The sequence below is a fragment of the Eleutherodactylus coqui genome, chromosome 5 (genome assembly GCF_035609145.1).
Source record: "Eleutherodactylus coqui strain aEleCoq1 chromosome 5, aEleCoq1.hap1, whole genome shotgun sequence".
NCBI lineage: Eukaryota > Metazoa > Chordata > Amphibia > Anura > Eleutherodactylidae > Eleutherodactylus > Eleutherodactylus coqui.
In genome coordinates this window covers 200,039,210-200,067,065 of record NC_089841.1, presented here as the reverse complement: position 1 = coordinate 200,067,065, position 27,856 = coordinate 200,039,210, and the positions used below count along the sequence as shown (strand labels likewise).

At 43.5% G+C, this 27,856-nt stretch overlaps 1 protein-coding gene across 2 annotated transcripts; it reads left to right on the top strand.

The window, feature by feature from the left end:
- The first annotated feature begins 209 nt into the window (after positions 1-209).
- Positions 210-27,856, top strand: SECISBP2 (SECIS binding protein 2). Of its 2 annotated transcripts, none has more exons than XM_066604057.1 (13): positions 210-376; positions 4,471-4,631; positions 5,498-5,647; positions 5,947-6,042; positions 8,944-9,042; positions 11,323-11,461; positions 13,949-14,118; positions 16,278-16,434; positions 20,692-20,833; positions 21,023-21,243; positions 22,512-22,666; positions 25,199-25,397; positions 26,876-27,856. In XM_066604057.1, the coding sequence occupies exons 1-13, from the start codon at positions 355-357 to the stop codon at positions 26,971-26,973; spliced, it is 1,809 nt and encodes a 602-aa protein (XP_066460154.1). In that variant the 5' UTR covers positions 210-354; the 3' UTR covers positions 26,974-27,856. The 2 variants fall into 2 exon arrangements, with proteins under 2 accessions (XP_066460154.1, XP_066460153.1); XM_066604056.1 differs by having other exon boundaries at positions 20,689-20,833.

Below are 27,856 nucleotides of genomic sequence, written 5' to 3'. Positions count from 1 at the left end.
CTTCCGTATTAGGTTCGGTCTGTCAGCAGTCGCAGCACTATGACACGATAAGGAGAAACCGCAGAGCCTGATAACACCGCAGCTCCCACGGAGCAGCCATATTTCCTGAGCTACAATCCCACAGAGTAAGCCAGGGGCTCCGCCAAAATGTCCGCCGGTGTGGAGACAGCGCGGCCTCCTGCGTCAGCGCCTCCAGCCGGTGACGTCACGGCAGTCCCTGGAAGGGGAGGCACCATGCCTGCTCGTCCGCTCCTCACAGTCCTCCAGCCTGGACTTCTCAGATGACGTCAGAAGAGAGCCGCCGCTTGTCTCCCAGCACAACTACTAGTAGCTCTAGCGGCTCCTGTGTTAGACATGTCTGCCGTGCAGCCCGGGGGTAGGTACAGGGGCTCTGCAGGAGCTGGGTGCTTCCTCTGCTCCGGGACATGCTGGAAGCTTGACTCTCTCTGGGGGTGATCAAAGCTCCTAACACCAGGGGGCGCTGTCACGCGGAAGAAATAGCTCCTGCGCGCTATCACTTCAGTAGTGAAAGTTCAGGGGGTCTTGGCGCCACCCAGATGTCACAATCCTGCTGCTAGGGACTTTGTGGTTTGTGTGCTTTCGGGTATTTGCGAATTGGGACCATATAAATTGGACCAATTTCGCAACCTCCATTCCTGTGATTTCCACGCGTACTTGCGATTTCACGCGATGTTTTTCTTTGGTATGTGTATTTTTTCACACGTGTAGAAAAGCAAATCGCCTTTTAGGTTTTTGTTTTCTCCCTATTTTAATATAATTTTTTTCTACTATGGTTTCCATGGTTACCTGTGTTAAAGTCGGATTGAACTTGCAACATGCAAGTGCAATCCGATTTAAAATTATTCTTTTTAAATGCAGCCACAGACTTGCATGAGCGATCCTTGCCCGCAATTTGCACTAAAATAGGACATGCAGCGAATTTTCTACTCTGACTTTTTCGTCCAAGTAAGAATAAGCCGGTGTGTATAAACCCATTCAAAGAAATGGGATCTGCTTACATCCGGCTTCAGATGGAAACATTGCTTGTGTTAACCCTCTGCAATCCAATTTTGGATTCCGGGTTTCCTAGGGGGGCTTTCTTTTTATGCCATTATACAATGGCGCCATCTGCTGGCTAGAGCCAGTACTGCGGTATGGGACATGCTGGAGAGGCCCCCGACAACAGAGCGGCCAGTAATATACTGTAAGAATACCCTGCCGGACGTCCTCCGACATTGGAGTTGTACAGCCTTCAATCAGAATGTCTTTAGACGTCACAGTGGATTGGAAAGGGTTAATAGACCCTTAAAAAAAAAAATCCAAAACGCGTGAAAAATGACCTGCATTTTATATCAGTGAGAACAATTAAAATGAATTAATGACAAAATAAAAAAAAGCGCTGCTGTGTGATCGCGCCCTGAAATTGCATTAACCCCTTTTTTATGACACTACCATGCGATTCAGAGTCCCATACCATGTACCATTTTGGGGTACATATGTCTTTTTTGATCATTTTTATTGCATTATTTTGGGAGTCGAAATGAACAAAAGAAAAAAGCATTTTGACTCCTCAGGTTTACTGATTTTTCTCTTTTTATAGCATTCGTCATTCAGAACCCCTCCATGGGGGGTGCGTGCGCAGAAAGAGCCAAACGGCTGGTGAGGGCTGACTTTGCTGGGGGACAAGGGACCAGGCTCTCTGGACTCCGCGTCACCTAAACTATAGGCACCAGAACTTAGTTACTTAGTTTACAGTGCCTATAGTTTGACAGGTTCCCCTTAATTCTTTACCGTTTTGAAGATCTGCTTTTGTTGTCAGTGAATAGATACATTCTTGTTTACATCCGGGACTGAAATGTTTCTGCAGAAGTGATACATTGTATCGTTTTCTCTAATTGTATCCAGTCTAGGCAGTTCTCTGGGAGTGAAATAAATCAGGAGGCCAGACCTTTATCTGTAGCAATGTATTCATTGCTGAACGTAAGGCCGCCTGCAGACGAGCGGAAATCCCGCCGCGGGATTTCCCGCGGGATTTCCGCCGCTGAAAGTCTGCATAGGAGTGCATTACAATACGCACTCCTATGCAGACGGCCGCGGTTTGGCCGCGCGAAATCTCGCGCGGCAAACAAACCGCGGCATGTTCTAATTTTGTGCGGCGCACGCACTCACCTGGCCGCCGGCTCCGGTCTGCGCATGCGCCGGCTGCGCGGCAGCCGGCACATCAAAGAGCCGGGGCCGCCAGGCGCGGGTGAGTACGCGCTCGCCCCTGCAGGCTCTGGGGTCGGATCGCGCGGCGAGATTTCTCGCTGCCGGATCCGACCCGCTCGTCTGCAGGCGGCCTATAGAAGGAAGCCTTTTACTAAAAGAGTAGTAGATACTTGGAATCAATGTCCAGCAGTTATGGTGGCAAAAATCAATAATATTGAATTTTTACATGTCTGATATAAACATATATCTATCCTAAGAAAGAAATAGAAAATATATAAGGACAGGAGGTCTAAAAGGCGGGCCATGTGGGCCTTTTCTATCCTCGGTCTTCTATGTTTCTAAGCCATGTGCCACTGTGTGAAATCTGTTCAGTGTTAGGCTTTAGTAATACTGGCGTTTTTTTCGCGCGATTTGCAGATGCGTTTGCGATCCACATCTATATAGACCCAATGCTTTGCAATGGGAGCGGTCACATGTCCGTTTTTTAATCAGATGGGTGGAAAATTATAGGACACAACGATTCGCAGAACGCATGTAACTGCGTTCTGCGCAAATCATTGTTGTATATGTGCTCAATGGGGCCGGCAGCAGCAGCACCCACCCCATTGAGAACATATACTAAAGATCGTTCTCCTCTGCCACAGCTGTCACAACTGTGGCAGAGGAGAACGATGTTCTCCCATTGAATTCAATGGACTGCCGGCAAGCGCTGTAGTGGAAGGGTTTCAAATAAAAGCCCTTCCCTGAAAACCATACTAAAAAAAACAAAAAACAATACTCACTTCTCTGCAGCCGCTGGGGCTCAGCCACTTCCAGCCGGCTCTTCTCCTGAACTGCTTTCAGTAGTATTCAGCAGGCGGGGATTTAAAATCACCGACTGCTGAATAGGCTGCCTCTGCTTGGTCACAGCGCTCAGCCAATCAGAGGCAGCACTCACTCACCCATTCATGAATTCATTACACAGCTGTGGCAGAGGAAAGTGGGCAGCGCTCTTTTTGAGCGTACAAACGCCCGTGTGATTGAGCCCTTTGGGCTGATAAACACTGCTAATGCCGGCCTCAGTCACGTGATTTTTTGGGGGCGCACCCGTTATGCACACAGCAAATCGCCCGTGTGACTAAGCCCTAATTGTGAGGCCTCTTGGTTAGTTCACTATAGTCACTGGCTGCCTCTTTTAGTGATCAACAGGGGTTTTATAAGTTGGGCCCCAACCTACTGGACATTGATAGTATATCCAAGGTGCATACAACCAATGCTTATGCTGAGGCAACCTTTATAAATTTGATATAGTTTCAATCTTTTAAAAAATTGATCCGTCGGAAACTGAAGTCTTTACACAAATGTGAACAGAGTGTAACAAAAAGTAAATATTTTCTGAGGAAGACCCCAGTCACACACACTAGTCCAAATGTGGATGAAAAATGGTGCTGAATACAATGCTCAGTACAATTATGTTCTGGTTATATTTGCTCCTGTATTCATAGTTATTATGCAAATGTGAAGATGGAACAATACCTCTGCAGCGCCACCTATTGGAAGGCAGCAATCCTGCAAGTCAGTGTCAGACTTTTTTTTTAAACAAGGCTTGTAACAAAGACTGGGAATTATGAGCCAAAGCTAGAATCTTCTTCAGAAGGAAAGGATAAGCAATAACCATACACAGACAGCTGTTTCAGGGTGCATCAGTGTGCAGCAGGTTTCTGGCTTGGCTAGGTGAGAGGTCTATAGATATGAGTCAGGAAGGGTATCATTCTCCTTAGGGAGAACACCTAAAAGTGTGAGGAGACTTAAAAGGCTGTGCATGCTCAACTGGGAAATATGCAAATGGTAAGATGGAACAGCTGTCTGTGCATGGTTATCTTTTCCTTCTGGAGAAGATTCTGGCTTTGTCTCTCATTGTTACAAGGCTTGTTAAAAAGTCTGATATAGAAGGGAGCATTCCTACAAGTCAAATAGGTGGCTCTGCAGAGGTATTGTTCCATTTTCACTTTTGCATATTTTCTAGAAAAGCATGGATGGCCTTATAAGACTCCTTATAGGTGCTCTCCTTAAGGAAAAACGATACCCTTTCTGACCCATAGTTATCATGTCACAAACAGCCATGTATTGCTACATTGACTTATAGACCCCATGTTCAGGACCTCATAGAGCAGAGCATATGCTCATGGGAATGTCATCTTTTACTGCTTCTTTTAGCAGATAAGAAAGAAAATAACGTGACTGGTTGTCCAATTTATTTTTATTCGTTTTTGCCTTCTTTAGCTGTAGCTCACATTTCTTCTGAACGACCACTTCAGACCGCATTATGGGCTAGGAAAGTAAAGCAACCACCAAAAAATGTGACCACTTCACCTACCTCAGTAAAGGCTACCTTCTCCGGACCTTACAACACCAAGGATCCAAAATTACAGGGTTACAATAAGGTAAGGCTCGGTATGTGCTACATGAACATGTGGTTACGTCTTAATCATTGTGGAAAAATGGCAGTTCTTCCTTATTAGATAATTAAGAACAGCCAATATTAACACGGTTTGAAGACGCAGGCCCCTTCTTCAGAAATCGCTATGAAAAGTGAGGGCTTTAAACGAAGATTTCTTACTTGCCGCATTTTAAGTCAGTAGATCATTTCTTACTTGTTGCACTATAATCTAGGAGAACAGGCTGTCCTCCTGATTTAGGCCCAGTGTCCACGGGCAAAATGGAATTATTAAATCCACGCGGGTGTCCTGCACGTGTGATCCGCACCCACAGGGAATCACTGGACACAGGCAGGTAATTAAATACCTGCGGGTGTCATTTTTCCCTGGCGCGTGGATTGCACGTGCGGGAAAACACCCGCAGCACGCTCCATTTTGCGCGGGTCTCCCGTGGCTTCCATTGAAGCCTATGGGAGCCATCCAATCCAGGAGTTCAAAAAAAGAAGAAAAATGATCCAGCCGCTACGGAGGGGGAATCCACAGCGTCCGGAGAGGTAAGTATAATAGATTTTCTGGCCTCATGTCTGCGCGGCAGGAGGAATCTGCTGCCGGATTTTGCATAGAGAATCCATGCGGGCCTAAATTTTCCCGTGGACATGAGGCCTTATAGTGCGGCCAGTAAGAAATTTTCTTTTAAAGCCCTCACTTTTCTCAGCTGTTTCTGAAGAAGGGTCTGCGTCCCTGAAATGCGTCGACAATGGTGAGCACGCATCTTGAGTAAATTTGGCTACAGGAAAGGAGATTATTAGAAAAAGGCTACCTTCTCTTATTTACCTTTTATAGTTGATTCACTATTGGTGTACCTCTTGCAGATACCACTAACACCTAACAGAATTACAGAAGCAGAAACCGGAAAAGTGGTAACAAGGAAAAAGAAAAAAAAGAAAAATAGCAATGAAGTGCCAGAAGCTGCGAGGTCCACAAATGAGAACATCGTCTATCAAAAGCCCCCAAAATTTGAGGTATGACTGCTGACTATGTGCAAATAGAGAAATCACTTGGAAAGACCGCCACAGATCTACGCCAAATTTTTCTGTGACTGATTTTTGAGAGGACAAGTCTGTTTATACACCTGATTGTGGAGTTTAAATAGCGAGACTTCTCCATATTTAACTCTTGATATATTCAACTAAGTTCTGTGGAACTCCCATAGAAGTGCAAGGGAGAGATATATTATATGGTAGGCAGAGAAATAATTGCTATATATCTCCATAAAAGAAATAACATTGTATTATTGACGAACAATACTTCTTCCATGCAGGATGATGAAGAATTCCCTCACTTGATCTCTTCTACAGCTGTTAAGCCTGAAAATAAAACCAGCTCTGGCAGCAGCTGGGGGCCTAGAGGGTCTGCGGTAAGGAGTCATTGACTAGGATTTTATTAGCTTATTGTCCAAATGTAATAAAAAAAAAGTTAATTAAAGGAGATGTCCCGCGCCGAAACGGGTTTTTTTTTTTTTAACCCCCCCCCCCGTTCGGCGCGAGACAACCCCGATGCAGGGGTTAAAAAAACCACCCGCACAGCGCTTACCTGAATCCCGGCGGTCCGGTGACTTCAATACTTACCGCTGAAGATGGCCGCCGGGATCTTCTACCTTCGTGGACCGCAGCTCTTCTGTGCGGTCCACTGCCGATTCCAGCCTCCTGATTGGCTGGAATCGGCACGTGACGGGGCGGAGCTACACGGAGCCCCTCTCTGGCACGAGCGGCTCCATAGAAGAAAGCTGAAGACCCGGACTGCGCAAGCGCGGCTAATTTGGCCATCGGAGGCCAAAAATTAGTCGGCTCCATGGAGACGAGGACGCCAGCAACGGAGCAGGTAAGTATAAAACTTTTTATAACTTCTGTATGGCTCATAATTAATGCACAATGTACATTACAAAGTGCATTATTATGGCCATACAGAAGTGTATAGACCCACTTGCTGCCTCGGGACATCTCCTTTAAGGATTTCACTGTGCTTCATGTGAGTTCCTATACATGCAATGGGCCTATGTTGTTTGTTAGCTTTAGGTATCATACACATAGCATGCTAAAGGCAGTGAGTATTTACAGCAGCGCAGCTCCATGGTTCAGTATTATTGAGCCATCGTAGGTATATCTAGGAAAGAAAACCGCTGCTATTCAACATTCGATGGGAAATGCCACTTTTTCTTTCTCCTAGCTTCTGCATGAAATTTATGGCGCACAGAAGTACCGGATTTCCCTTCACATATCTGCTACAATTTACCTTACAATACACTTGGATAGGGTTTTTAAACCGCCCCACCATCCATAGTAGCTAAAAGAATTGGCATGAAATTAAGAACCTGCTATGGATTTTAAAATCCATAGAATACGCCTTATGTTGCATAAATGCTGCTTATTTTCCTCACAATGATGGAATGTGCAGTAAATCCATAGCAGAATCTGCTGGTAAAACCTGAGAATTTTGCCATTATTTTACTGCGGATGTGCCACAGTGGAAAGTATCTTCCATCTTTGACTGTGACTGTAGTGCATTGAGTATGCCAGTATAGCATATTGGCTGTAATTGTAGTGGTAGTATTAATGTCATTTGCCAATTAGCATAATGTGTATCGCTTCACAAATGTGTAAGAATGCCAGTTGGACACAAGACCCAACTGGACTTCGCCTGTAGCAGTCACCTTTCCTGTGTACTAACGGTTTTTCCCATTACTTAGATGCTCCCAGAACTTACAGTAGGACTGATGTATGTAACTAATAGATAGTCAAATGAGCAATAATATGAAGTACGTATCAAAACTAGTAGGTACTAACAATTCGAGAATGGGATCTTGCTAGTAGAAGACAGGAGCAGAATAATAATCAGATGAAGGCACAAAAGGATGATAGTGATGGTAATTAGACAGTAGAGCATATGAGTGATGAAGAGATAATAAACTGACTATCTGACCCTAAATCTAACTTTCCTTAAGTCTTCCCTGATCTATCTCTGAAGTTGACCCTAATACCAGGCACCACTGTCCCTGAGACAGCAACTTTAAATATTGTGAACCAGCTCACCCTGCTAATCCACTATTCACTGAGTGCGCAGAGATACATAACTCTGCATCTGGTCACAGTACTCAACAATAGATAAAAGGTAGATCCTGGCACCTCAAATATAAAGTGAAAGAAAAAAAGTTATTAAAAACTGCAAGAGCACAAGCTAAACTCCTTCTGGCCAAGCAGCCGTTAATCATAGCATGGCCCACAGAGAGACAAGCAATCCGTTATAGAGGAGAGTGCAATATGCAAATAAGTATATTTGTATATAACAAATCTAAGTACTAAGTGCTGCTTTTATAATACAAAGTAACTTAAGATTCCTCTTATAGCTTTAAACAGGTGGCTTTACATGGGACGAATGTTGGGTGCACAAACGTCCTACAGTCGTCCCAAGACTTATCGCTCTTGTGCTTTTACTCAGGACCGATTTGTCATTCAGTGAATGGAGCCAGAGCGTGCTGGAGGACTCATCTGGCCGTTTGCCTCCATTCTCTGTGAACAGGCAGTTCATAGATGAATGACAGCCTGTTTACACTAAGTGAGAACTCGCTAAATAGTCGCTTCATAAAAGTAAGCTGAAACAAAGCTACTAGCGACTACTGAGCAATTTCTCACTCCGAATGCTATCAGGTCCAGCGTTTAACGCAGCGATAGTTGTCCCATGTAAAGGACCCTATTAGAGATGAGTGAGCGTACTTGCTTAGGGCAAATACTCGGGCCAGTATTGCCTTTTGCGAGCACCTGCCCGCTCCTCTCAAAAGATTTGGGTGCCGGTGGAGCTGAGCGATGAGTTGCGGGAGTGAGCAGGGGGGAGCGGGGACGGGGGGAAGAAAAATTTGCCCCGCCGGCACCCGAATCTTTTGAGACGAGTGGGCAGGTACTCGCAAAAGGCACTACTCGCTCGAGTATTTGCCCTTAGTGAGTACGCTCACTCATCTCTAGACCCTATGTCTCGGGTCTGTTATGTATAAATGCTGAGTTTTAATCCTACTACAGCCTCATGAAGGCGCATTAAACACCCTTGAAAGCTTTCATATATCATTTTTCTGGTTAGCCAATCGGGGTATCAGCTCTGTAATACTTTTTTTTATCCTTAATAAAGTATTTCCTTTATTCTTTTGCATGCATTTATTTGTTGCTTTAATGCAGCACCTGCATAGAATGTATATGGTAGACAGATAAATAATTACTATATATCTCCATGAAAGAAATAACATAGTATTAACAATACTTCTTCCATGCAGGATGATGAAGAATTCACTGACCTGATCTCCTCTTCTACAGGTGTTAAGCCTGAAAATAAGCCCAGCCCTGGCAGCAGCTGGGGGCCTAGAGGGTCTGCGGTAAGGAGTCATTGACAAGGAATTTATTAGGCTATGTCCAAAGTGTACTGAAGATTGTACCGCAGATATTTGCAGTGATTTCAGGGCAAAGTTCACGTGTTGCATGTGAATTTCATGCCCATACTTTTAAGGCCTGATCTCCACGGGCAGGTCGAATTCTGCATGAGGGAGCCTGCAGCGGAATCCGAACCTGCCTGCGGCCGGCGACCTCACGTACCTGTCCAGGCCTTCGTTTTTCTGTACTGCGGATGTGTACGGAAGCGCCGGCTTGTGCGCATGCGCAATATGTTTTGTTGTTTAAACACTAGCTTTCCTGCGGAATCGGTAGCCCATCCTCAATTCAATTGCGGACGGCCCACGGATCAGGTGGCTTTCATTGACTTCAATCGAAGCCATCCATGCAGGAACCGCACTGAAATGGAGCGTGCTACGATTTGTCTTCCGCACCCAAAGGTCTGCCAAACACATCTGCATGCTTTAATTCAGGTGCGGATGCCCATGATTCCCTATGGGCGGGTTGAATTGCGGATCCCGCAAACCAAATCCGCCCGTGGACATTGGGCCTAAAGGATGAAAGCGGTTTTGAAAATCTGCTGCGTTTTTGTAATATAACTATGGTGTTTGCCTTATAGAAATTTTAAACTACATTGGGATTAGTTTTTTTAAAACCGTCTTTATGTATTGTTCTGTAATTTATTGCAGATTTCCAATTGAACTCGCATTTAGTCTTTTTTGGTAATCTGTTCTTACACATTTGTAATTGGGCCTGTGTTACCTCTAAGCCTCATGCACAAGCCATGTACAGTGAGCCTCTACAGCAGCGTAGCCCCATCATTCCATAGTACTGAGCCATCGTATGTACTTATATATATTTGTGCTCACTGTTTCTGCATGCAATTTATGGCACACAGAGCTGCCAATCTGCTACAAATTACTGTAAAATATATGCAGACAACTCCCCCACCATCTGTAAGTAGCTAAAAGAATCCGCACAAAATGAAGAATATGCTACTGATTTGCAAATCCACAGTAGGCTCATTATATTTTGTACTGTTTATTTTCTGTATGGATTTACCTTTTGCAATGCAAAAGATAAAATTTGTGGTAAATTTACACCAAAACCTGCAGGTAAAACATAAGAATTTTGCCGCTGAAGGCGGATTGTTCACAATGTAAAGTATCTACTATTAACCATGCCTGTAGTGCAGTTAGTATGCCAGTGTATTATCTTGGCTATATTTGTAACGTCGCTTGACAATCGGCATTGTGTATATGGCTTCACAATGTGTATGTACAACGGCCCAACTGGGCATCATCTTTCTTGGGTACTAAGACACCCCCAGAACTTACAGTAGGGCCGAATTATGTAACAGCCAGATAGTCGAATGAGCAATAATATGAAACTCTTATCAACTCCATTAGGTAACAGAAATGCAAAAATAGAAACTCGCCAATAAATGACATGCACAGAATAGTGATGGTAATCAGATGATTGCACAAATGCATGGGGATGATTGTAGTTAGAAAATGGAATAGATGAGTGATGGTAAACAAATAATAAACTGACAATAACTGACTCACATCTGGTTCTTCATAAGTCTTCCTTAATCTCTTTCACGCTGACCCTAATACCAGACACCACTGTCCCCGAGTATCCCTAATGGAAACCCTATCTGAAACACTGACCCTGACTAACAATGAAAGGATACTATAACCCAGAGACAAGAAAACCAAACTTACCAGAGCTGAACTGAGAAGCAAGACAATACAGATACACGCAGGAAAAAGGCAAAATACAAGGCTAACTCTAGCAAGGACTGGACTAGAAATAACCATAAGAACAAAACTACACTGGCAAGAAACAAAGCTTAGTCCAGCAATAACATACTAGAAATATTATATTTTAAGGCACATAGTTTGTAACAGAAATGAATTGCTGAAGACAGGAATATTTCAAGAGAGGTTAGACTCCAAAGCAAACCCCGTTAATCAATGTGGTAGTAGACAGGAAACGATGAAACCGTTGGACCACTCCTGCTAATTGTAACAGCATGAAGACAACCAAGTCAGATTTAGAAGGCATTTTAGCATTGAATGTCTATTAATTACCATGAATTAATGTTGCATACTCATTGAGTTTTAGAGGGGGCCAGCAAGTGCCATTACAGCAATTGAAATTATATATCTATAGATTACCTTGAAATAAACACCTTTTACGACAGACCTTCAAAAAAAGAATGAATGAAAAATAAGTTATTACTGTACGGTTTCACTTTTTAGGCGTCGACAAACAAAACAAGTAAAGGCAAAAAGAGCAAAGAACGAGTGCAGCTGGATTTAGGAGGCATGCTGGCTGCATTGGAACAGAGGCAAACTACAGAGAAAAACAAGCAGATTACCAAACCATTAGTCTTATCGGGTAAGTGGAGCCACCCACAGTTACTACCTTCTACTCATCACGCCCAACTATATTTATATTCAGTATGACATGTACAGTTGCTATACTTATAGCAGAAGTTGTTCATTAACTATTCCCCCAACTGTTCATTGGCATTCAAGTACATACGAGTAGAGTGGTCTCTAGCCTATCATAGGAGTACTAACGGTCCTCAATGAACGTTTTCCATCTAAAGTTCAAGTAATTTTCTGGAACTATCCTCAGGATAGTCGGAACTTCGCACGGAACTTCCGCTGATCAGCTGATTGAAGAAGCCATGGTGCTTAGGTGGGCACCATAGCCTCTTCAGAGGCACTTGACGTCATGTTCATTAATCACGTGTCCTGAAAGGGCTTGGCCCCATTCAAGCGATTGGGATTATGCAGCTATACCTGGCAAAGCGATTGGTGCTGTGCCAGTTAGACTGAAGCAGCCACAGTACTCATCCAAGTGTTGCTGTCACTTCAATTGGCGGAGATCCTGAGCAGCGAACCCCTGCCGATCAACTGTTGCTGACCTATCCTGAGTATAGGTCATCAATGGCATAGTCCTGCAAAACCTTTGGTATGAAAGATCTGATGACAGATGCCAACTGAGTTAGCGTGTAACATGACCTAAATGTTGTCAAGCTCTTACTCCGGAAGGGCCAATCTCACTAAATCTGTCCATACATCAGAGATTTAAAATGAGGTGTTGGTCTGTGAAGGTTGCCTATCTAGATGACAGTCCCGTAAGTTGAAACTATGAATTGCCAATAATTGGCGGATAGACCTCTTGTTTGGCACTTATGATTTTTTTTTTACAAATGACTGCACCCAACAACAATATAGATTGACTTCTCCACTGCTGTCTGCCTTTGTTCGGTGAAAGTAAAGTTTCTGTAAGCGGACAATCCCCTAACCGGCCTGTTAGAACATGTAAAATCTCCAGTATATCGCCAGCTTCAGTCACAGCTTACAACAACTAAGTCCATTATTCTCTTCCACTTGCGCTTGGATCACTGTGTATGACCTCCACAGGTTTGTATACCTGTGCAGCTTCTTCTGTCCCTCTGCACTTTGTAATAGACACCCTTATTTAACTCCATTGGTGCCATGGAGTGAGCACGCTCCCTCTTAGTACAGAGAAAGTAGAGCAGGAAATTTGAAGGCCTACATCTGGAACACGTGGGAAATGTGACAGAAGAGGGCATCTGACTGAGTATATTTCAGAAGAGGGGAAGAAATCAGAAATACTTCGGTAAAGTAAAATGCAGGGTACATAGAAAACTATTCATTTCATTCATCAGTCTTCAAGAAATTCCTACTTTTGTTGTAATAGTCCTCTTTTCAGAAGGGTCCTTAGTTTTGGTAAAGTTAAACACCCTGTGAATAATAAGCTGCTAGGTCTTGTGCTGTATTGACACAAGACCGTTATTTGTTGGAAGAAGCCATAAATCTCCCCAACACACTTACTACAGTTTGACAGAGGCATCCTGGGGGAAAAGCTGCACACACACAAACAGCTTAACCCTTTCCAATCCAATTTGTATTGTGGTTTTCCTAGGGGGCTTACTCTTTTTCTGCCGTTATACAACGGCGCTGCATGCTGGCTAAAGCCAGTACTGCATGAGGTGACATGTTGGATAGGCTCCGACAGCAGAGAGGCTTGCAATATACAGTAAGAGAACCCTGACGGATGCCTTAAATCATAATGTCTTCAGAGGTCAGACAGTGGATTCGAAAGGGTTAATCCTCTCCAAGATGCATCTAATGCCATAGGAAGGAATGTGGGGCAGTTTTATAACTTCTCATACATGCAGTAGAACCGTGAATACAGCTATGAGCTTCCATACAGGCAGTAACACGTGACCTGTATATTAAAAGTAATGTAATGTATCTACTTAGTTACTCTAACTTATATGTAGACTAGTAATTATTAGAAAATTTCTAGTACCAGTGTTTGTAGTAGCACAATGTGCCGCTTCCTAATATAATATAGTGAAAAGGATTGGAGTTCTAAGCACACGGCTGCTGTTTTAGGACCTGTGATTACGTCACTGTCCTTGCGTCTCTAGGGTGTTTGATAGATAATAGAGAGCTCTTCTGCATGCACGCACACACAGCTCTGCTGCATGCACACCACGTGCGCGCACACAGAGCTGTACTGCATGCACGTCGACCAGGGGTGGAGGTCAGAGCCCAGGTGACTGATCACATGATGATAACATCATCACAGGTCCCGGCTGCTCTCCGGCTCTGCATGTTTTAGATCCTGTGGTGACGTCACAGTCACGTGATCGGGGGCGGGGCATGTAACTCACTCACGGACCAATGGTTCTTAGTTTATATAAACAATTAATCAAAATACTGTGTCCAGAGATTAACTTACACTAGAAATACAAGTATACCCTGAAATGTTCTACTACATGGATGGACCGTGTTAGAATAAACTTTACATCCTGATTTTTTTTTTTTTTTTTCATTTCAGTTGGAAGTGGTGTTCCTGTAAAACCCAGACAGCCAGCAGCTGTAGGAAAGAGCTTACAATCAAAACAGAGTTTGGCGCCTCACAACCCCCTTGACTCCAGCTCGCCACTCGTCAAGAAAGGAAAGCAAAGAGAGGTGCCCAAAGCAAAAAAACCAACTTCACTTAAAAAGGTATTTTGTTGTTTATGACTCTAAAAATGTCATTGACTCGTGTGATTTTACTTGTAGCTGCTATTGTAAGTGATGTAAACTGGAAGTGCAGCCATATTGGTTGCCATTATTGAATTAGCAACTGATGGTAACATATCATTGTTATTATTACGAGGTGCCTTCAAGTTCTGAAGTCTGTTAATTTTTAAGAAACAATTACTTACACCAGAAAGCTGAAATCACCTATAGTGTCACTTCTCAACATAATCTCCTTCTTAACATTATGATCACATGGCCGGGGAGAACATTTCTTTAGGGGTCTGCTTTACCCAATGGAAAATCACTGATGGAAGAGTGGCACAACTGGAAAACATGCGACCGTGGAAAGCATCCTTCATCGTTGGAAAAAGCCTAAGATTGCTAGGTGCGAGGTCAGGTGAGGAGGGAGCATAAGGAACCACTTCAAAGTTTTTGTAATGAAGAAATCCCTGCATAAGGGCTGCCCGATGAGCAGGAGCGTTGTCTCAATGGAAGACCACTTGCAGTTTTTTTTCTAGCAGTTTTTTTTTTTCAATGTGCGAAGGAACTTCTTTTTCAGAACAACTTCATAGCATTTAGCCATCACCATAGTGTCCTTCGGAACGAAATGAGTGTGGATTATGTTTTTGCTGTCCCAAAACATGGCCACCATCATATTCTCAGCACTGGCAGTAACCTGCAATCTCATTGGTGGCGGTGAGTCGGTGTGCTTCCATTGCCATTATGGTTTAAGGATTAAAAAACTGCATCCACATCTTATCTATTGAAAACACCATTCATGCCATCATCACATGTCTGGATCGCCTGACACATAGCCACATGTGCAGTCTTGGTCAACATTCGTGGCACCCAGCTAGAGGAAACTTTCTGCATCTCCAGGTCTTCATGCAGGATGGTGTGCACAGATCCTACGGAACTGGTAACTTTGCGGGCATTTCCAGTCAATTGGCGGTCCTCCATAACTACTTGCTTCAGTTGTACAATCATGTTGTCAGACCGGCCAGTGCATGGTGCAGATGTCTTTGGTTTGTTCTTGCACGACGTTTGGCCTTCTTGCACCCAAATGCACATTTTTTAGATTTTTTTTTTTTTAATTTCACTTCCACCTTTCACCGCACGTCTGTCTGAACCGACAGTAAATCTCGATGGTATCCTTCCACGCAACAGGAAAGTGGCTGTTCTTGGAACGTGAACGTCGTCCTCCAGCCGCTGTCACGTGGCTCCTGTGCTCTGGAGGATGCTTCCATCTATCACACTCATCCTTGAAGAATGCCATCGTCTTTTACAATGTGTCCCATGTTTCAATATGCTCCTATTCCCGAGAATTAGAAGACCTTAGAACTTGAATGCACCTCGTATATTTGTGTGGCAACATTACATCTGGTCATATTTCTGAAAAATGAAATCAAAAGTGCCAATCGCTGTGTGTTCACACATGGTTCAGACCTGCACCAAAATCAGCAGCACTTTATTCACTGTGGATTTTGATGCAGATCCACAGCATAATAGACTTTTTCGGGTGAAGGTGAGAAGTTTGTTGTAGATCTCTATGAAAATCCACACTATGGTACAGATTTTAAGGCGGAATTCGGTGCGGATTTTCTGCTACAGCAAATCTGCAGCAATCCGTTACGTGTGAAGACACCCTAACTCTCTAACTCGTATGGGGTAACTTAAACTTTTTTCTATTTATTTTTCTTAAATCCTGTGTTACTGATAGTTATGGGAAGATGAAAGACAGAAGTGTCCGGATCGGTGCAGGGTTAAGTTAAAGCTGTCTGTTTATGTGTAGTCAGAAGAGTCTCCATATAAGAGGGCTTTCATAATGTGCAAGAAACTGTTTAAAAGGTATTGTCATGTTTCATTCCCATAGACTAAGAATGGTACAGCAGGAGGTTCTGTTAAGAGTTGCAGGTTTTATGCACTTAGCAAATTGGTTGAAAAACAGTAAAAATAGTGGGGGAATTTATCAAAACGGCTGCAAAAATGACAGCTGAACTATTCTGGATGTCTGCTGCTGACGGATTAAGTCCATGAATGTAATTGTCTGCACTTTGTTGCATGTTCACCGGAGGCTGACTTCCTTTTTATGGTCTAATCTCGCATGGCTAAACAGTATACATGTATACGTTGTATCACAGATTATTTTGAAAGAACGAGAACAACGCAAACAGCTCCATTTGTTGCACTCCCAAGATGCACCTCAGCAAGAGATGTGTCCTCCTAGTACAGACTCACCAGAAGAAAGCCAAGCTCTAACTGAAATGTCTCCACCTTCTCCAGATCAGCAGGATATTGGTAATTATGATCAAGTCCAAGGGCCACCCAAGTAGAAATAATGGGTTGAGCATTTCCAGTTGGATCAGTTAGAATTGGACTGGCTACTGCCAGTCCAATTTATATTGGCCTGTTGTATAGCAGAACACATTTGCCTCCTTTCCTGCAGTTACTTTTTCAAAATATACTACCATGTTTCCCCAAAAATAAGACCCTGTTTCATAATTTTTGGCCCAAAAGAGGTACAAGGTCTTATTTTCGTGGGATGTCTTATCATACTTACCTAGTTGTGGCCGTGTGAATGGTTCATTGAGCATCGCAGTGATCAGCTGAGCCACGGCGCTCGAGAACCAGTCAGAGCAATCGCTTGCCGTAGGTGGGGTTTACAAACCCCCATTACCAGCAAGCGATCTTCTGTTGGCAGCTGAGAACTGCAAGGAAGTTCCATCCTCCAATCCCCCTCCATACAAACCACAAACTCCCGTGATGTAAATGTATGTTCTAAGGAGTTAAGATAGAAAATAAAATCTAAACTTGCTATGAGCTGTCATAGCTTTGCACTAGATTCTGGCTTAGAGCTTGATAAGTAGGTGAGAACAATGCCAGCCATGCCACCTCTGGTTAACACACATACACCATAATTTACAACTTTTCTACTCCAGAATAGTGGCACCGACATAAGTATTCACTTTGTCCCTTTTGTCAGGCTATAAGCTGCATGCACAATGTATCTGGAGTTCTATGACTGGAAATGTTTGTAACTAATCGTAACTGTGTTGTATTTTGTGTTGTAGTAAAGGTGCTTTTTGTATATTTGCAAAGGTTGTATTTTATTCCAGCTCATATTAAAGGTTTGTAGGTTTCATATATGCACAGATATGTCCACAAACTAACAAACTAGGAAGTTTAAAAGCTAATATGAACTATTCTCACCATATGTATCATTAACTAAATAGAGGATTATTCAAAAAGAAGGAGCAGATTTGGCGATTTAATTACAAACTACAAAAGACAGGTACACAATCTGCACATCACTGAAAAGAGGAAGGTCCAAAAGCTTATGACATACTAGTAAGTTCCATTCTCGGCCACGTTGGCGTTCTGGTTGTCTCTTTTACAGTTTCACAGAAGACCTTGGGTAAAGCTCCTGCTGCTAGGAGGCGGAAACTAAAGTAAAGTTATATTCCTCTTATTGGCACTGAGATAAATCAGTTTTAACTTCGGTCTGCCTTCTACAGACACTATCTGCTTTTCTTATTTTTGTTTATTATTTTTTCCTTTTCCCCTCTAGGTGGGAATCGGGGTTGAGCTAACTTCTATGATTAAGTAATATATGAGACATATTGTTACTCCCTCCTCCAAGAAGACAAAGTAGGACAGAGCGGCACTAACCACTCTGCTTCCTCTAGCCATAGGGTTACCCACTGGTCCTGACTGGTCCTCCCAATTCAGCATATTCTCCATATGGGGCGTAACAGGCTGAAGGGGTAAACCTGCTGGTACTTAGGGGGAGCCAAAGCGAAGAGGAGCAAGATGAGGTGAGTAAACAGGATTAGGTAAGTATGTTGCTATATGCCCCTTCCCTCCACCAACGAATATTATATACATATTCTTTACTTGGGTCCCTCTATCCTCCTTGCTGCTAGGGCCTACTCTTCTTTATTTGGGACTCCCTCGGTATTAAAACTTGAGTAGCCTCACTAGGGTGCTCAGACCACCTCACGTCTCCTGGAAGGAATAAGAGTAGTTAGAACAGTGTGACGCTTTCTCCCCCCACCCCATCTCCTCCCCCATCCAAGACACAGCACCTCTCCTCTCGCTCTTCTTGGCCTGCTCATAAAACCCCCTGCTAAGGCACCGGGAAAGCCTTCCTTCCTCACCAGCGATCGGGAGGGCACCTCTGCAGAAGGTCCACTACGCAAGCTCATGTAAGAATCTCACCAGCCTCTCTAACGCTTCATTGTTGCCCCGCCTGTATCTCTAATGTAGGTCCCAAATTCAGGCCTGTACAAGCTGCAAGTCTCAGAGGTGGGATTTCTGGTACATGTGCTCAAGGAAGGGTCCTCTGCTTCCTCCTTCCCAGTGCGACCTGCATTCTCCCCTTCCTGCAAAGCCCCACTAGCACCTAATACGCCTCCCTGATGCTCCAATTCGTCCCTCGGCTGTATCTGTAATCTAGGCCCTGGCTTAAGGCCTGCACTATTGTCCCTCTAAGGAGATCCCAGTAATTCCTTTTGATCATTCCAGGACATGCCATGAGAATCCTACTTTGAGATCATCATCTACGTTCTTCTTGGTACCCTTTTGTTCTTCAGACACCAGACTTGCATAGTTCTTTACTCTAGGCCACTCGAAGCAGACTACACCAAAGGCCTACCTAGCCAACCAGGCGCACACACAAAAAAACTCATTGCTTCAGCTGTGTCAGCAACATCAAGCGTACTGTGGTGAACTTAGTCCCATGTTACAGCGCTATTGGCCTTCTACATCCAAAGGCAGGCAGCAGGAGGGCTAGCAGCAACTGTCGAGCACAGAGTAGCGCAGATCGTGGGTCAGCTAAGCTGGAGAAGGCCAAGATGTAATCTCCTTTTCATCAATGCTCGTAGTTTGCCTTTTTGGTCAGTCGCAAACTAGAGATTACACAGTACTTTCCTCTCTTGACTTTCTAGCTTGTTCTTTAGCCTTTTTGCAGATTGAGTATGTCTTTTTACCCATCTACTACACAAATCAGTTGTCTTTGGCAAGCATGGCTCTGACTATACCTACCGCCATCCAATCTGTCCATCTGTTTTCAGCAGAACAAGGGCAGCACCCTATTAAATTTGCATATGCTTTCTTGACAATCGGCAATTTCTTCTGCCTTCCTAGTGATGGGAACAGTTGCCAACCTTCATAGTCTTTTCGTCCTATTGAAAGCATTACTTGACAGCTGCCGGCAAACCGGACGCTTACTAATGCTCACTGGAAACGGGTCTTCTGTGCCTCCAATGACATGGACGAGAAAACAGGATTTTTGTTATTTGCTGTAAAATCCCTTTCTCATTACATTCATTGGGAAACATGGCTCCTGCCCAGTTGTTTATTTTTTGCTAACACTGGTGGTGTTTTCTCAAAGTTTTCTTCAATCTGGCCCGGTTTTTACCTAGCACTGTTGTTTTCTGGTTATGGTCTGTATTGCTTAACTTAAGGGGTTTAATTTTCTCTCTCCTACTGCTTACATACAAACCGATTTAGTTCAGTCCCTGTAGGAGGGACTAACTTTCTTTACTTAGTGCCCGCCTCCTTGTGGCAGCAGCTATACCTAAGGTCTGTGTCCCCCAATGAACGTGACGAGAAATGGATTTTACAGTAAGTAACCATGTTTTTTTATGGTCCCCGAGGTGAGTATGCAACCAAGTTCAACAAATTTTATGTGCCACCTGTAAATCTTCTTGTGACAAGCCGTCTGTTTTTGGAAATGACGCCGGAATTCACGTTGCACTTGTACAATGGATTCACATTTAGCAAACTCAAGCATACACACTTTCTCCTGTGGTGTCGCTATTTTCCATTGAACTGTAAACAACAGGAAACCTTGCTGCAATGTGGCAGAAATTCAAACGTACTAGTAGGTCATAAAATTTGAACCTTCCTCTTTTCAGTGATGTGTGGATTGTGTACCTGTCTTTTGTAGTTTGTACTTAAATCCCCAAATCCCTTTTTTGAATAAGCCTGTATACTCTTCTATTTCACGTACCTAACCTATGCATAAATCATGCATGTGAATATTTGAAAATTCTGAAAAGTATCCTGAAGAAGGCTTTCTATCATAGTAAATGCTGCATATCACTAGGATATGCTCTTGCTTACTGATGTGTAGGGGTTCAGCTGCCCTGACCTCCACTAATCCTTAGGGGGCGTGCAGAAGAGGGAGACATCTGATTAGATGAGAGTGCACAACACAAAGCTTACATCACCAGGAAGCGTGAAGAGAGAGAATGTACAGAAACCATCAGAGAAGGCAGAGAGGGACATAATGTGGGCAAAAGTTTTTATTTTTTTTTGTCTGGTATTGATTGTTTTTGTTGTTGTGTTTTTTTTTTTTGTTTTTTTTTTACATTTATATATAAAGTTAATTTCCATATGGACTGCGTACAGTAGTAATTTGGCCCCTAAGAGCGTATGTCCTGTACATATTTTTTATTTTTAAAAAGCCAATATCTATTAAAATAACGCAGAAGTATCTAACTATAATACAGTTTTTGGACTGAGTAGTACCTGTCATCTTTATAACAGCAGAAGAGAAGGCAGGAGCGGCTGATTCCTGTGCATTTCCTCCTGATGAACCGTCTCAGGATGTTCCCGATACCACAGAAGTTTCTGCACCTGCCCCACAGCCAAGTTCCAACCTCCCCAAAATTCATAGCAGAAGGTTTCGTGAGTGAGTAACTTCAGAATCTCATTCATTTTCTGTACATAGATCTTGTCTTGGATGAATCAAATTATTTCATATGCAAGTAGGAAGCCTCATTTGAACAGCAGTGCTCCAGATTGTGGTGGAGAGCACCGAGATGGCACTGATCAGATCCTTCTTTGTCATGTTGGGTTACTTCTTGCTGTGTTTATCCAGGTACTGTAGCCAGGTTCTCAGCAAAGAAGTGGATAGTTGTGTGACCGAACTGCTTAAGGAGCTCGTACGTTTCCAGGATCGTTTGTACCTTAAAGATCCAGTGAAAGCTAAAACCAAAAGGCGCCTGGTGATGGGTCTACGGGAGGTGCTGAAACATCTGAAACTGAAGAAACTGAAATGTATTATCATATCTCCTAACTGTGAAAAGATACAGTCTAAAGGTAAACTGGGAATGCTTGTCTGATAATTCCTAATTCTTTGTATAGTAATACGGTATGGCTTAAAAAAAGACACATGTCCATCAGGTTTAACCAAGAGATGGGGAGAAACACAGTTCACCCATGTTCATTCCCAACTGATTCGGAGGAAGTCGCAAAAAACAAAGTGTTGAAACAATCTGCCTTGAGAGGGAAAGATTTGCCTCTTGATCCTAAGTGGTGGCCAGACAGAATCGACAACCAAACGTGCATTACGTACATCTACATGGAAGTGATGTATCAGCAATCAGGTTAGGGGATAACTGGCTGATCGTTGGGGGTTTCACCACTGTGACCCCTGCCGATCTCAAGAAAGGAGATTCCGTGTCCCCCATACTCCTCACCGGGGTTACTGCACTTCCTGCTGTGAGGAGCAGACTGAATGGAGCGCTGATTGTGCAAGCGCTCCACTCATTTTCAATGGGACGGTCATGTACCTGAGTGACACCCCCTGAGGTATTTCTGTCACTCCCATCTAAGTGAATGGAGCGCTGACCACGCATGCTTGGCCAGCGCTCCAATCAGAGTGACGTCATTGCAAGGGGAGAAGCGACCCCCGTAGTGACAGGAGAGCAGGACACGGGAGTTCCATTCTCCAGATCGGCGGGGGTCTCAAAAGTGAGACCCACACTAATCTGCAATTTATTCCCTATACTGTGCAGAGGGGATGATTTAATAATCTGGTACAATCCCTTTAATCTTATTTTTGTCTAAGCCTTTTTTAAAGCTATTAGTTGTCACGGCGGTAGAGCATTTCAAAGATTCACAGGTCTTATCCTACAGAAGACTTGTTGGCCTCTAGGGGTTAACCCTTTCCTGACCACCATATGGCTATATACATCCTAACTGCCTATGCCCCGTGCTGTTAGGACGTGTATAAATGTTGGTGTATATACTGGGTATGGAGCAGGTGCAATTGGGGATAACTCCGACTGCTGTTAACACTTTAAATGGACCCCCACCGATCAACAATTGATTACCTATCCTGAGGACAGGTCATCAATGGAAACAGCCCGGAAAACCGCTTTAAAAGTTTACCCTTTTAACCGTTTGAGGACCAGGAGATATATTTGTCCCATAGTTTTAAACTGCTAATTGTGATTGAATCATTTACAGTCCTGAAAGGGTTAAGGGAATAACGAGATGAATAGGTAGTATTGTAGTCAGTGTGGGTATATCTCAGACTAATGCTGAAGTACGGATTATCTTCTCACTTCTGTCTCTTTCTCCAGGGGGGTTGGATGACACTCTGCAAACAATCATTAACTGTGCCTGTGAACAGAATGTCCCCTTTGTATTTGCTCTTAATCGCAAAGCCCTGGGTCATTGTGTGAACAAAGCTGTACCTGTTAGCGTGGTTGGCGTGTTCAGCTATGATGGAGCTCAGGTGAGGCACAGAGGATGAAACCTCATGGCAGCTCAGTAACTTCCATGCATGGTACACTGGGGTACCTTCATACGCAGCGGCGGCCATTGCTACACCGCAAAGAACAAATGTGGTTTGGAATATTAAAAACTGCTATTGTAATCAGGAAAACAAACTTCTTGTTTGCTGCGTCTCCTAATGGCGCACTTTTTTTGTTGCTCTTCTCGCATGCACATGTACCCTAAGGCCTGTGTCACACAGGCGGAGGCGGATTTACATGTGGATTTGCACTGCGTATTTGTGCAATGGGCAGTGCGTATACTACTGTACTTCTTGCACGTGCAATTTGTGCATATTTGCGTGTGCAAAAAAACAAAACACGCAACCATGCTGCTATTCATTGAATTGACAATGTAATTAGTTCAATATGTTCTCTTTCCCTGCACAAATATGCAGGAAAGTAGAGAATTCTGCATTATTTTTTGTGAACAAAATGTGTGCGCAAAAGACGCTTATGTTTACGAACCCATTGACATTCAATGGATTCTATGCAATGCATATTGTACATACTGCGCTGCACTAAACAGTTTGTGTGAATCCGGCCTCATGTCCACAAGTGGGTGAGATTCTGCATGCGGGAGCCTGCAGCAGAACCTGACCCTGCCCGCGGCCCAGGACCTTGCATACATGTCCGGGTCTTCTTTTTTCTGTACTCCGGAAGTGACAACCGGCGCAGTACATTTATTTATTTTCTTTCAAACTCCTGCTTTCCCGCTGAATCCGTGACCCATCCGCGCATCGGATGGCTTCTATTGACTTCAGGGATCCACACTGAAACGGAGCATGCTGTGATTTATTTTCCGTAAGTGGAATCCAGAAAACAAGTCTGCAGGTGTAATGTGAAGTGCGGACGCCCATGATGTGATTAATAGGTTGTGAGCCTGCATGGTGGTCTGACACCCTGCATTGACTTTCTTGTGCAGGCATAAACACTAAGCAACCCCACCCCGATTATAAAAATAAAATAAAAGGGGGGTTGTCAGTGGTTGATGCATCAGTGTCCTCACACGTCTGTTTTTCGCTTCTCAGTATAGCAGATTTGCATGTTTGAGGGACATGTGGTTTATATGCCTGCCCTCTTGTAATAAGTATGGCCGCTTCCTGTGACTTTTGCTTATTTTCTCCTAGAAGCATTGTTTCTAGGGGTGAATAGCTCCATAATATATAACTGTGAAACAACGCATGTGGCGCTGTACTCTGCCCTGTACAAGGGGCCGCAGTAATACAAACTATCATGGAACCTCTCACAGCATTGTTCTCTGGAGCAAGAATCCAGCAAAATTCTGCATGTACTTCAACCCCTTCCCGCTATATGGCGTACATTTACATCATACAGATGCCGGTATGTATAAAGAGAGACCACGGGGCGTTAGCTGTTTATTATAGCTGATACCTGCAATCGGCCCCGCGGGAAAGCACGTCTATTAATCCTTTAAATGCCACTGTCAATTCTGACACCAGCATTTAAATCACAAACGCCACCCCCCCCCCTCTTTCTTACCGCGTGAGATCGCAGGGAGCCGTACAGGTGTCATGGCAGCCAGGGTCCTTCGGAAAGGCCCCAGGGCTGCCTTAGCAGACTGCCTATCAAGCCGTCCCCATGGGGTGGCTTGCAAGACTGGCTGTCAAATCGCAGTATGATGTAATGCTATGGCATTACATAATACTGCAGGAGCGATCGAAGCATTGCAAGTTCTGGTCCCCCAGGGGAGGGCTAAAAAAAGTAAAAATAAGAGCAATAAAGTTTTATTAATTGTATAAAAAAAGTAATAAAGTTTAAATCGCCCCCTTTTTGCCATATCTATAATAATAAAAAATCTAAATCATAAAACCAAAATACATATTTGGTATCCGTCAAAGTAGTGCATTATTTACCCCACGCGGTGAACGTCGACCGAAAAAAAAAAATGAAAATAAAGACCGCCAGAAATTCCATTTTTCAGTCACCTAGTCTCCCAGAAAAAATACAATAAAAAGCGATCAAAAAGTTATATGTATTCCGAAATGGTACCAACATAAACTACAGGACATCTTGGGGAAAAAAAAAGAGCCCTCGCTCAACTACGTCGATGGAAACATAGAAATGTTATTGCGCGCAAAAGATGCAGCAGAAAATACTTTTCATGTCATTTGTGTTGCAATTTGTGCGCCGTAGAAACAAAACGCACTGAAACATGGCGAAATGTCATTTTTTTTTTCATTTTACTCCACTTAGAATTTTGTAAAAGTTTTTCAGTACATTATATGGTGCATTAAATAGCACCATTGAAAAATACAACTCGTCCCGCAAAAAACAACAAGCCCTCATGCAGCGTCGTCGATGGATAAATAAAGGAGTTACGATTTTTTTAAAAAGGGGGGAGGAAAAACAAAATGGGGGAAAAAAAGGGGCCGCGTCACGATGGGGTTATTGCATCAACAAAATATTTAGCATTTGCTTTTCTAAGGATGTTTTGCAATCATGTTTAATATTGTGTCTGATATGTGCTGCAGGATCATTTTCACAAATTGTATGATCTCACAATGAAGGCTAGACAAGACTATACGGAAATGATTAACTCCTTACAAAGGCAACCAGCAGACGATGAGGGTGAAGAAAATGATGTGGAAGCCGTCTCTGAGGACCGCCAACAAGAATCTCCGGAGGTCACTACAGGATCTTCCATAGAAGAAACGGATGAGCCAAACTACAGTGAGTTACTCCGACCTCTTTATTTTCACAGTCGCGTTCATCACTTCACATTGTTCTGCGTTTACCTTCCACATATCTGCACATAATCTAATCTGTCCCATATGAGAAATGGTTAAATGGGTTTTCTAGTGTCGGTCCTTTTTGCAAGAACAATGACAGAATTCACTTGTGCAGCCTATTTTTACAGGCAGAAAGAACATTCACTCGCAAATTGTTCAGTCATTCACATTCGCTCTACCAGTGATTGAGAACGACTGAAGGAGCGGTATTTAAACTGAACGATTAGCGAACAAACCAACGATTATTTTCTACTAGCAAACATCTGAATGTGTGGCGTAGAGTGTTAAGGTAGCAGGAAATGCAGTCCTAAGCTCTCGCTCATGGCCTGAAGGTTGCAAGTTCAATCCCACCATGGTTCAGGTAGCCGGCTCAAGGTTGACTCAGCCTTCCATCCTTCCAAGGTTAGTAAAATGAGTACCCAGCTTGGTGGGGGTAATAAAAGAATTAGCTGGTAAGTTGGTGCTATACAAATAACAAGATTTTTTTTTAAATGTCAGCATGAACCGCGAATGCTAAGCAAACAAACCTGTTGTTCAATCATTGGTCATGTTTACACGATCCACTGACTTTTTGAACAATAATCATTCCATGTTAAAGGGCCTTTAAAGAAATTGATCTCTTATAGAGATGAGCGAGTATACTCGCTAAAGGCAATTGCTCGAGCGAGCATTGCCTTTAGCGAGTACCTGCCCGCTTGAGATTGAAGGTTCGGGTGCCGGCGCGGGGGAGCGGTGAGTAGCGGCAGTCAGCAGGAGGGAGCGGGGGGGGGGGGGGGGGGGAGAGGGAGAGAGAGATCTCCCCCCCGTTCTTCCCCGCTCGCTCTTCCCTGCAGCTCCCTGCCCGCCGCTGGCACCAGAACCTTCAGTCTCGAGCGGGCAGGTACTCGCTCATCTCTAATCTCTTATGCTCACTGAAATGGAATGGTCAGCTGATCATTGGTCCTTTTACACGGCCCAGCTGTCAGGTGAACAAGCGTTTGGCCCATGCAAAAGTACCATTAGTTTCATACATGGTCTCCATTGCTCTGTGTTATTTCCTGACGATCCCGTGGCTTTGTGTTCTTTTCTGATGATTCCTTCCTTCCAATCATGGTGCTTTCACCATATCTGGTTAATCTGTGGCCGGTATGTCCTATTGTAATTTCCAGCTGCACCAAAGATTTTATGACTCCTGTTTACACTTTTTTGTCTGCAACAACTGAGCGACTTCTCAGTGCCCTGTCGGGGGCCGTGTGTCCCTGAGCCAACAGTCGCCACTCATTTGAGCGATTATTAGGGCTCAGTAAATAGTCTTGGTGGTCTAGGGTACTGAGGGGTTAATACATAATATCCCTAGGCTTGCTGTAAGTAGAGGGACACTTTTTACACAGTGTGTAACGACTGTACGGTCTTATAAGTGTAACTTTCTTCTTTTTTCAGTTAAAGTATGGAGACGGATGCTAGAAGAGAAGTACACTCCATATGCCATGAGCCTTGAAGAATCTGTTACGGATGATATGTTTAATTTTCATCTTTGATTACGGTTTCAATTATTAACTGAAGCAATTTCCTTCTGAGAGCTGAAGAGAACGGAGATTGGTCCTATTGAAGTCTATGGACCAGTTCAATGAAGGCAAGTGCTGGTTGTAGCACTCTGTGGTCTTCCTGGGACAATAGCTAGATGTATCGCAGCTCTTGCTAAGTGGGGGACCCCAACTCTAGTAAACCTGACCTAACCAGGTATATAGTCTACGCCCCTCCACTTATCTATAAAGCTGAAGATGCTTTCCGAGCATTATAATTTCATTGATTTACTTTACTGCATTTCACACCACTAATTCAGGAATGTACCTGTTCCTATGTGCCTCCAAATCATCCAATCTAAAGGAAGTAGCGGCTACTACTAATCACAGGGAGTGGAGCTGTAGATCTCATCAGTCAATCACGTTGCTTGAGGAAATGGGACAAGTACATACATGCTCCCGGAAGGAATAACCACTGTGTACACCGCTGGCTGCCAGAGACATTATAAGGCACAACATTGATTTATCCATAAAGGAAACTTCGGCTAATCCAGCTAATCCGCTTTGGGTTGATCGAACGTATTACCTTTTTCACATACTAAGGTTTTCTGTAAATATCGTTGCTCCTGAACTGTTTTTCCTGCTAAATCTGGCATTAGGAGTATTTTTGTTAAGCAGTTGTATTTCAGATTCATGGAATGTTTCTTTTCTACAAATGATTAAAAAGGAAATATTAAATTAAAAGTAAAGGGAATACAGTGACAACTACATGAAACTACATAAAATTGGAAAAACCCTCCCGAAAATGTAGATTTTAAACTTGTTTCATGTAAATGTATTTGATGCAGAACTCTGTTGCCTTAAAGGGGTTCTGTCAGTAAAATCACTTTTTAGGTTG

Bases quoted from the DNA above. Each gene is read 5' to 3' on its own strand.
- SECISBP2 (XM_066604056.1), top strand. From the start codon at position 355: ATGTCTGCCGTGCAGCCCGGGG. The intron at 5,648-5,946 runs GTATGACTGCTG...TCTTCCATGCAG, and splicing joins AAAAGCCCCCAAAATTTGAG to GATGATGAAGAATTCCCTCA. The intron at 22,667-25,198 runs GTGAGGCACAGA...TATGTGCTGCAG, and splicing joins TCAGCTATGATGGAGCTCAG to GATCATTTTCACAAATTGTA.